This window comes from Balearica regulorum, chromosome 1, assembly GCF_011004875.1.
Source record: "Balearica regulorum gibbericeps isolate bBalReg1 chromosome 1, bBalReg1.pri, whole genome shotgun sequence".
Taxonomy (NCBI): domain Eukaryota; kingdom Metazoa; phylum Chordata; class Aves; order Gruiformes; family Gruidae; genus Balearica; species Balearica regulorum.
In genome coordinates this window covers 97,751,034-97,760,559 of record NC_046184.1, presented here as the reverse complement: position 1 = coordinate 97,760,559, position 9,526 = coordinate 97,751,034, and the positions used below count along the sequence as shown (strand labels likewise).

Below are 9,526 nucleotides of genomic sequence, written 5' to 3'. Positions count from 1 at the left end.
GAAGTATTACAGGTCAATTGAATGTTTATAGGTGTAACTCACAAGTCGCAAAAATAGCTCAAAAATTTTTAGTTACTGAAATAACTTTAATAGATGTACTTTTTGTTCACATGTATCACGATTTAATTTTGGCCTTAATTAATTACTTGGGAATTAGTGCAGCCCACTTTTTTCAATTTTTTCTTCCATTAAGAGACAAAGCAATCTAAGAGATGTGACAAAAGTAATTGTCATATGTAACAAAAGAGCTGAAAGTTTTGAAGTAACTTAATTTTGATTTGACTGTCTTTAAAACTCACAAAATCTATTTTTCAGGTTTTATCAGATGCAAGTCACATGAATACATATAGAGACAACTGTTTAATACTACCTAAATATGAACACACCTCAATCTTCAGCAATAGAAGTGGCTGAGCAATTTGCATAAATTATCTGAATTACTTTTTCTCAAAAATAAAATACATATTCAAGAGGTTTTAAAGCTTAAGGAAGTAGTGAATTGCACATTCATACAGACAAAAAAAAGCCTACTCCCTTCAGAAACATGTGGAAGAAAGATTTCATGGAATGTTGTAATTCCTCAAACAAGTATGTTGAGCTAAATTAATTTAATTAGGGAATTGGTACACTTGAATTAGGTTTGCAACTAAACTAGAGCCATCTTTTTTACACTAAGGCAAAGTTTTTACATCACAACTTCTTGGTGTTTTTCAGTATTAAAACCTAAATAAAACTGTACTTCACAGGAACTCATCTGAAGTTTAGGGGGGTTTTTTTTGTTTTTTGTTGGTTTTGGGTTTTTTAGTTGGTTGGTTGGTTTTTTTAATTACAAACCACTACCTCAGCAGAGCTCTATACAACATACTTCTACTGACAATGTACCACTTTTAACAATGCTAACACTGAAATACCTTAGCCCCAGGAACTTCAGTCTTTTAAAGCAGCAAGAGTGATGCCATTTACTACATAAAATAGTAAAGCCAGAAACAATTATGTATTTTGACTGAAATTTCATATTAAGGCCAGCCCGAACTAATTCCAGCCTCTCACCTAAAAGGTCCCTCCCTCTCAAGTGTATGAATGGCATCACATTCTTTGTACAAAAAACAGGTATTAGTCACATTTACAATTAAATCCATTTACTATTAAATGCTAAGGATGTATCTTACAAGAATTATCCAACTATCAAGTTTCAGTTACAAGTTTTCAGGCTTGCAATTGTGTACCTCAAATTCTTAACTCTGGAAGACACTATTCCTAATAATCAACAGTTCTCAAGTCACAGAAAAGAGGCAGTGGTGCCCTACAGTCCTGTACTCCCCACTTTAAAGAAGTTACTATAGAAGTAAGAAGAGTCACTGTATTGATCCAGTTTCAGTTTACACCAAGATTATATATCATTCCCTCAATAGCAGGCCCACAAACCAACTATTACAAAAAGATAGCCTGGAGAAGAGGACATAAACCCTACTGAGAAGTATAGGTAAGAGAGCTCTACTGCACTTTGAGGCCCTGCGTTCTTAGAAGTTAACTTCTTCCTTATGTAGTACCCCAAGCACACCATCAGGGTGTGCTTTCCACTTTTCAATTTTAACAGTGCTTAAGAATAATGTAGTAATTTATCTGAAATCTGTTTACGCTTCATGTTATTCACTAACGTTAGTAAACACGTATTTTGCCTTGCACAGATAGTTTCAGACATAAGATTCAAGAATGTTACATCAAAAGCACAATACTGAAAGGTATCAAAGACATGGGAAATTAAAGTTTTACTGTACAGGCCGATAGTAACAAAAAATGAATCAGCATTTCAGTACAAAAGTATAGGAAGATTGTGGAAAAAGGTTTAAGCGGTGAAGGAGAGGTTCTGAACCCAACAGCAGCACTCCTTTGCATTTTGGACTGTCTGTGCAAATGCAGCATTAATAAGATACCTGTATTTACAAAACAGAGGTAAGGGAACAGCAGGTAAAGCTCAGCTCCTACTGTGATAGTCACAGGCCTGGCATCACCTTGTTAAGAACAGGGTTTCTGCTACTCATGGAAAAGAGTCAGGGGTAGAGTTTATGCACTTAGGCTACTCTGCAGCTTATGCTAATGTTGCCAGCTTGTCTATTAAATCATCAACGGTATTCACAAGAAGTTTTGTATCTTCTTTCTCACTCATCCGATGTTGGCCATTTTTGCGGAGGATAACATCCACATCTTTGCTCAAAACACGATCAGCTACTTGCATAGAGATCTGCCAAGGGACATCACCATCCTTCATGCCATGAATAAGTCGTATGGGACACGTTACAGGAATAGGACTATTTAGCACACAGTGATTTTCTGCTTCTCTGATAAAGTCGTATGTCAAGGAGTAATATCCTTCCTCATTATGCTTTGTTGGAAGCTTCCATTCACCTTTTTCTTCTATTTCTTTTTGTGCCTATAAAAAAAGGGAGCGAAGAGCAGACAAGACAGATGTTATAAGTTCATTATAGTGCCTCAACCTATTTCTGTTCTAAATGCAATAAAACTTCCACAGGCATAAAATTTCACTTTGTTCATTTTCATTAGCAGAGAGGGTATATTCCTGTTTGCCTTCCAACATCTGAGAAGACAAAACCCCCACCATGTCACAAAAGCTACTCTGCATGTCTCTCCTGCAAATTATTCTAGTTAGGATTCGCCAATGAAATTAAGTTTCTCAGGCAGAATCTATCAGAAAGAAAAAGTTGTATAGCCACAATAAATAGTAAGTCTCCCTGGCTTCAATCAGTTCACTGAACCTCAAACAAGAGAATCCTAGGAAAAAGGAATTTTCCAGTGATCAGTCTTTGCCACAACAGCCATGTCTACATACCATATTTCCAGAATCTTACCTCAGTCTTAAGTAGCAATACTGACACTACACATTGACTTACCCCCCCCCCCCAAAAAAAAAAAATCAGGAAAATATTTTATTTAGTCTAAAGTATGAGTTACTTATTGCCATGTTTATTTGTCACACTATATAAGACCTGATTTTCTTTCCTGAAGACTGGACATTATCATCATCAAAGAAGCAACTCAGAAGGATACTTCTTACCACCTAAATCTTATAGTCTTCACAAACACACTAATCTGAAGAATTCCCCTCCTGCACACAAGACCTGTGTCAAATTCATCTCATCCAATGTCATCTCAATTACTTTAGCAGCTACTTTTCCATCCTTGAAAGCACAAGGATCCAATTTGAATGCAAATACAAGATATTCAACACTGAAATCTAATGGACTGCTGAACAGCAGGGATCTGACTTCACATCCTATATGCCACAGTAATAGAAACACATCCTAAGTAGCGCTCACACTAGCTTCGTACTAGAAGCACAGTATTTTGCAGACTTTTAGAATAATGTAAATTTTCAGCTTACCTCCACCACAAACAGAGAAAAGTTATGGGAACACTTGCAGGAAAAGTCCCATTTGAACAACAGAATTTCTTAAATGCTCAATAGATTTTTAGACTGCACAAAACCCAACCATCAACATTTACCTCAATGGAAAGCTTCTTAAAAGTTGTTACAAGATGGTCTGCTGCTACAGCGACTCCAACTAGGGCAGCTACTTTATCTGGCCGTGCTATTGCAGCATGAAGCATCAGCCATCCGCCTAAGCTGGAGCCCACCAGAATCTGAAAGAGAGAGAAAATAAGATCTTATTTTATAGGAAATAGCTAATATTTTTTTCTTCTTTTACAAAGTATCAGTTTTGATTTTGTTTAACTACTTAAACCTTGGGCATAATCCTGCTGTCCTTACCCAGGCAGAACTGCTGTCACCTCCAGTGGAAATTTTGCCTGAGTAAGCACCACAGGATCTGGTATTTTATTATTCTTTTTGTTTGGCATGGCTGGTTATTGCTGTCTGAGACTGAAACACTGTAAACAAAATGAGAGTTGAAATAATTCAGTATCACATGCATGCTTTATGTTTCCTTCTTAAAATAAATGCACATGGTAAAGGCTCAGTGCAGTGAAAGAGGTCAACAAAAGCGATTCATAATACAAAATTGTTTCAAACACAGTATTAGGTAATTCCAGGTTGCAGGAGATGTATAGTTTCTCACGGTCATTTCTAAAGTAAATGAAAAAAGTCAAATGCTGCTTCTGCTGATTTTTTAAGCTACTTTATCATATAAAGGATACTAACTTGTAACATCCCTGCAAATCCTTTAATTAACGCATCAGCATTGGGACAGTGACACATTGTTCATGAAGAGGGCCATGCCACACTGGAACAGTTCCCTGTTCCCTGTCGGGTGGGAGGTTTTCTCAGACTTCCTGGGATGACAGCCCTGCTCTGAGCAGGAGGCTCTCATAAATGACCTTCAGGAAATCCTGCCAAACCAGGTTTCCATGATTTTGTAATCCACCTGCTTGCAAAAGAGGCCCTACTAATATGATGATGATCAAATGATTCAGCTTCAAAGTGAAGCAGGTGTAAGCCATTACACAGAAGCTACTGTTGACCAGAGGACAAAAAGCATTTTGTATTTAAAAATAAAATATAACCTGTGGTCCATCTGTAAGTTCATCCAGTATAGACAGCACATCTTTTCTCCACTTCCCAATTGTACACTCCTCAAATCTACCATCTGAACTTCCACATCCTGTATAATCAAATCTGAAAAAATAACCATCAAAATGAAAGCCATAGTACTGTCTACACAGCAGACAGCAACACAGAAGCTAGCTAAACAGTACTGTTTAATCAAATTAAGCAGGGGACAAGATATCGCATTGGATATTTTCTTACTTGGTCCTGCATATCACTAGCACCAGAAATCACATAAAAAGAAGTTTAAATACAATAGATATAATTAAGTGATACAGCATTCTCTTACCATCTGATATAACAATACCTAAATTTACCAGAGTATTTCCCAAAGAATTTCCCTTACAGACAAAACCCAGCATACTTCAATTTTAAAGGTATTTTTAAAATGTACAAACTCTTTTTCAAACGCTATTCCCAACAACAAAGACTTATGAAATTCAGCATTAAACCTAGTCTATCAAAGACGACTATCACCAAACACATGCATGTTCCTCTAAATTCACAGAAGGCACTGGAGAGCTTCATAAGCTTTGGCAGTTAAGAAGCACACTTATAGTGATAATTTACAGAAATTAGAACTCTGGGTCCTAAACCTAAAATTTCTAAGGGTTTCTGTCCTTTCTTTTTCATTTTTGTGCCTATAGCTTTAATGTAACACATAGCATTGGCTAGACTACAGAAATTTGTGAGAGAATTTTCTGAATTACTTTCAGAATACATTCTCCTGATTTACCTCAGTCTCTCTGCAAACAGAAAGCCTATGTTTGAAATTGAAGACAGACACTTCTTAGCTTGTATACAGCACAGCATGCATTCCGAACCAAATGTCAAAGTTTACATATTTTTGTTAAAACCCCTTCCCCTCCAACCCATGATACTTGTTTTATTTTCTCAAGAATGATGCTCTGAATGTACCTGATGAAGGCATGACCTAGAGAGTTGCAGAAATCTTCAAGGGCAGTTGCTTTCTGACCACTCATATTTGAATTAAAGCCTGGAAGGAAAATAACCCCTGGATTCCTGCCTTTTAGTTTATGATAAGCAAGATTTGGTCGATCTGGTCGAGTAAGAAAGCTGACCGATGATTTCAGCCTGCAAACTAATAAAAAAGGCTTTTTAGTACAATCATCATGATAACCTTGGCAGAAATACCAATATTTTATAAAATAAGCTGATTGTGATTCATTCTCAAATCATTAAATGCCAATCACGTAAGGAATTCACTCAGCAATTAGCAAACTGGCCAACTGAGGCCAAACACTAAGATTTCCTATACTTCATTTGTCCTCATGTTTTATACCATCTTGAATATATTTACTCATTTCACGTGAAATAAGATTTTTCATCTGTTTAGTTTAACTTTTTATTTTTCTTTTGTGTCTTTCCAGACTGAATTTCAAAAAAACCTCACTTTGGGACTAAAGTACTGCCTGCAATAGTAAGTTTACAAGTGCATGAGGTGACAAATTTTTTATTAAAAAGTAAAACTTAAGGTCAAAACCTCATCTGCATCAAACCCCCAGACCCAGAAGACAGATGTACAATCATGAAGGAGATGTACAATGGGGAAGTTCAAAAGTGGGAACTGGGAAAGAATCTTGTGACTAACTTTTTTGACACAATGAACATAAAACAGCATTAGAACTGTTTAAAACCAAATGAAATAAATAACATCTAGCTTTTTTCATCATATCAACAGCTATTTCTGTTTAAGTTAAAGATTACTGCAGGAACACTGAAAAAAGGCTTATTTCAACACTATGCATCTTAGCATCAGTCTCTCAGATAGGAAGCACAGAAGGTAAAAAACAAAATAAAGCTACATTCTCTGTAAATACAGAGCAATACATTAAACACATCCCATCAGAAGAAACAGAGTTGACCATCGTAGAGCTAGGATTTTCTTATGCATCTCTAAAAGAGGTACAGATATCCCTGTTACATGGTTTGGTGTATTCTTGCTGGAGAGGTTACATTATTCCAGTACGCAGATTGTTCTGTTTATCCAGAATGAAGTAGCACTTTGCAAACCTAAATATTTTGCAAATATTTAAAAAAATGAAAGATCATTTAGTACAACTTTTGTCAAAGTGATCTGCAACATATTACATAGGAGAGAAGTTTTCCTATCAGCAGAAACTTAAAAATATTTTGTTTTGTTTCAGTTCAAGATAACAAACCAGACACATTTAGAAAGCAAACACTAGGTTGGACTCTGCTATTCACGTTAATGGCCATCTAAAAAAATTGAGTTGGTTTCAAACAAGGAAAAAAAGATTAACAAAGGAAATGCTAACTAATGAATAACTATACGGAATCTCAATAGCTCCTACAGTATTTAATCTAAGTTTAGCAGTCAGTTGTACCTCTACTGTGGGTGAGGGCAAGTGATTTATAGAGAGATGTTATGAAGACTTAATCTACTCAGCAAGTTAACTTGTTAGACTGAAATCTTGGTCAAGAATTCTGAGACTTTGATACTCTTAATTCTTAGATTAGCGGACAACCAGTTCTTCAACACTGTAAATCAATAGCAGAGTACAAAAACTATGCACCCGCAAATAATATATCGGGGCTTCCTAGTGGCATAATAATTGGACAAATCCTGCAAAAACAGGATGTGACACTATCACACCACTTAACTGTTCTGCAGCTTTGAATTCTGTTTTCTCACTGTCAGATTACATTCAAGGGGGTTTGTTTGGTTTTAAACTTGCATATGTATGAGTAAATGTGGATGCATAAAAAATACAGAATGCAGCTAGTATTCAGTGCTTTCCTACTGTCTAACAGAAATTACACCATCTGAACGATAGATTAAAACCATTAAATCTTTCCTGAAACGAGACAGTTCTTTATCCCACTGCTGCATCAATTATTATGAAGGGGAATGAATGCCACAATAAAGGTATATTTGTTCAGATGCATCCACGCTATGGCTTTTGGTTTGTGTGTGTGTCTCCATCAGTCAGTCAGTCATTTGTTCACCTGCCAGTAACAGAGGAGATACACCAAGAAGTGCTAAATTTGATAGTAAACAGAATTAGGAGTATTTTTCTCCCCCTTAAGCCCTGATAACCATCTCTGAAATCATTGGTTTTCCATCCTGCAGCACTCTGAAGGTGCCCTCAAACTGTTTTGACACTGGGCAGGGTTTAAACTGCAGCTACAAGACACAACTGCTGACTAAGCTTTTCCACAAACTAGTGTTTCACATTTAACAAGTAACTGTAAGCGCACCAGCAGCAATCCTAACCTGAATAACGCAAAAACCCTAAAGTAACCACCCCAGCCAATCCAAAAGCAAGGCTCACTGGAGTCATGCTGACTTCCTTTTAGACAAAAACATCAATAACTGAAGAGCTATCCAGTAATTTCTCCCCCTGATTTCAGTGAAAGACCTTGGTAAGAGCAGCAAAAGACTTCTGAAAAGGGTGGTACTTAGTATTTATAAAAGCAAGTGACAGACAGCAGGACCCAGCTACAGGAATACCACAGGACCTTTGCCTGATGCTATGGAACACTCTTTATATTAGAAACACTGCAAAGTGTGTTAGACCAACAGAAACTACGATTGAGACCAGTACTACATGTCAAAGCCAAAGAAATCCTCTGAATAACCTTGGGAATGCTCCAGCACTGTGACCTAGCCACTGCCAAGAGCAGTAGCAGATTAATGAAGCTCTGGTAGATAATGGACTCAACATTGCCCACACTTCATTTCATGCAATCGCCTACACTAAAGGAACAAGGCAGCCACTCACTAACTGCTGGTTAGCCCTAACGGCACACTCCAGCTCTTCTGGGCACACTATCACAAGACAGAAAAAAACCATCAACTAAACCCCACTGTAGTCATGTTTTTACGTAGATACAAAATGCGCACCCTTGGTGGCAAGTAAGTTTTACGCACTTCTTCATTAAGCAGCCTCAGATGAGGTTCGCTACCTCAACAAGAGGAGCAGTTGGCTGTCATATTTAAGGCAATGAATAAACTCAAGAAGTCAATCACCGAGTCTGGAACAGCAAGAAGGGACACTGTGTGTTTGGGCAGAGGGTCACCTGACTGAAAAGCAGGTGCCAGAAAAGCTTTTCAGGTGCCTGGCAAAGCCTCACACGTAGGGACGTTTCGCAAACAAGAGCAAGGGAACTGGCCCGCTTCCTCCTAGTTCCAGCCCCTCGCAAAGCAGCAGGAGGAGCTTACAGCGAACGAAAGGCCCGTGTCTCTGCAGCCTAGCACGCGTTTGCGCAGTACCGACCCCCCCCAACCACACCGGCTCGGCAGGGGGGAGAAGCCCGTCGGGAGCCCCGCCCCTCCGAGAGGGGCCAGCTCTAACGGCCCCGCGCTGGGGCACGCGCCTGCCCGCTCCCGGTCGAGACACGGCGCTGAAACGTAGGACGGGGTGTCACCTCCTGCTGCCCGCCCCGCGCTCTGCCGAGAGCAAACGCACCTCCCGCCGCCATTACACACGGCATAGACACCCGCCCACGCGCCGCGGACGCGTATCCTCTGCCCTCTGACTGACACCCCCTTCTCCCCCGGGCTCCCGGGCCGGCGGCGGAGAAGCAGCACCGGAGTACTAGCAGAGGTGCCCTGAGGCCCTTCCCTTACCCGGGAGCCCCAGGGCCGCCCTCAGCGGCGACAGCAATATCACCAAGGCCGAGGCACGGCCGCCGCCCCACACCAAACGCGGCAGCGGACCCGCCACCGCCATGGCCGCTGCCCCGCGCCGCGCACGCCCCTGACGGAAGGCAGGCGCCTCACCGCGCAGGCGCCACCAGCGGCGCGAGGGCCACGCGGCTGGCCCTCCCGCCTCTCCGGGCTGTCGTGGTGCCGCCGTGCGCGTGACCCGGCGGTCAGAGGATAGCGGCGCGCATGCGCGGTGGCGTGTGCGGTGGATAGCGGTTTTGGGGCTGCAGGCTGGGTTTGATGTGTTTAAT

General features: G+C 40.1%; 1 protein-coding gene across 1 annotated transcript; it reads right to left on the bottom strand.

Annotated features, from left to right (window-relative positions):
* Positions 1 to 797: 797 nt before the first annotated feature.
* Positions 798 to 9,327, bottom strand: ABHD10 (abhydrolase domain containing 10, depalmitoylase). Its single transcript, XM_075767929.1, has 5 exons — positions 9,198 to 9,327; positions 5,501 to 5,684; positions 4,540 to 4,651; positions 3,523 to 3,660; positions 798 to 2,431 (listed from the first exon to the last, which is right to left on the bottom strand). Exons 1-5 carry the CDS (start codon positions 9,298 to 9,300, stop codon positions 2,090 to 2,092), a joined length of 879 nt encoding a protein of 292 aa, XP_075624044.1. The 5' UTR covers positions 9,301 to 9,327; the 3' UTR covers positions 798 to 2,089.
* Positions 9,328 to 9,526: the final 199 nt, after the last annotated feature.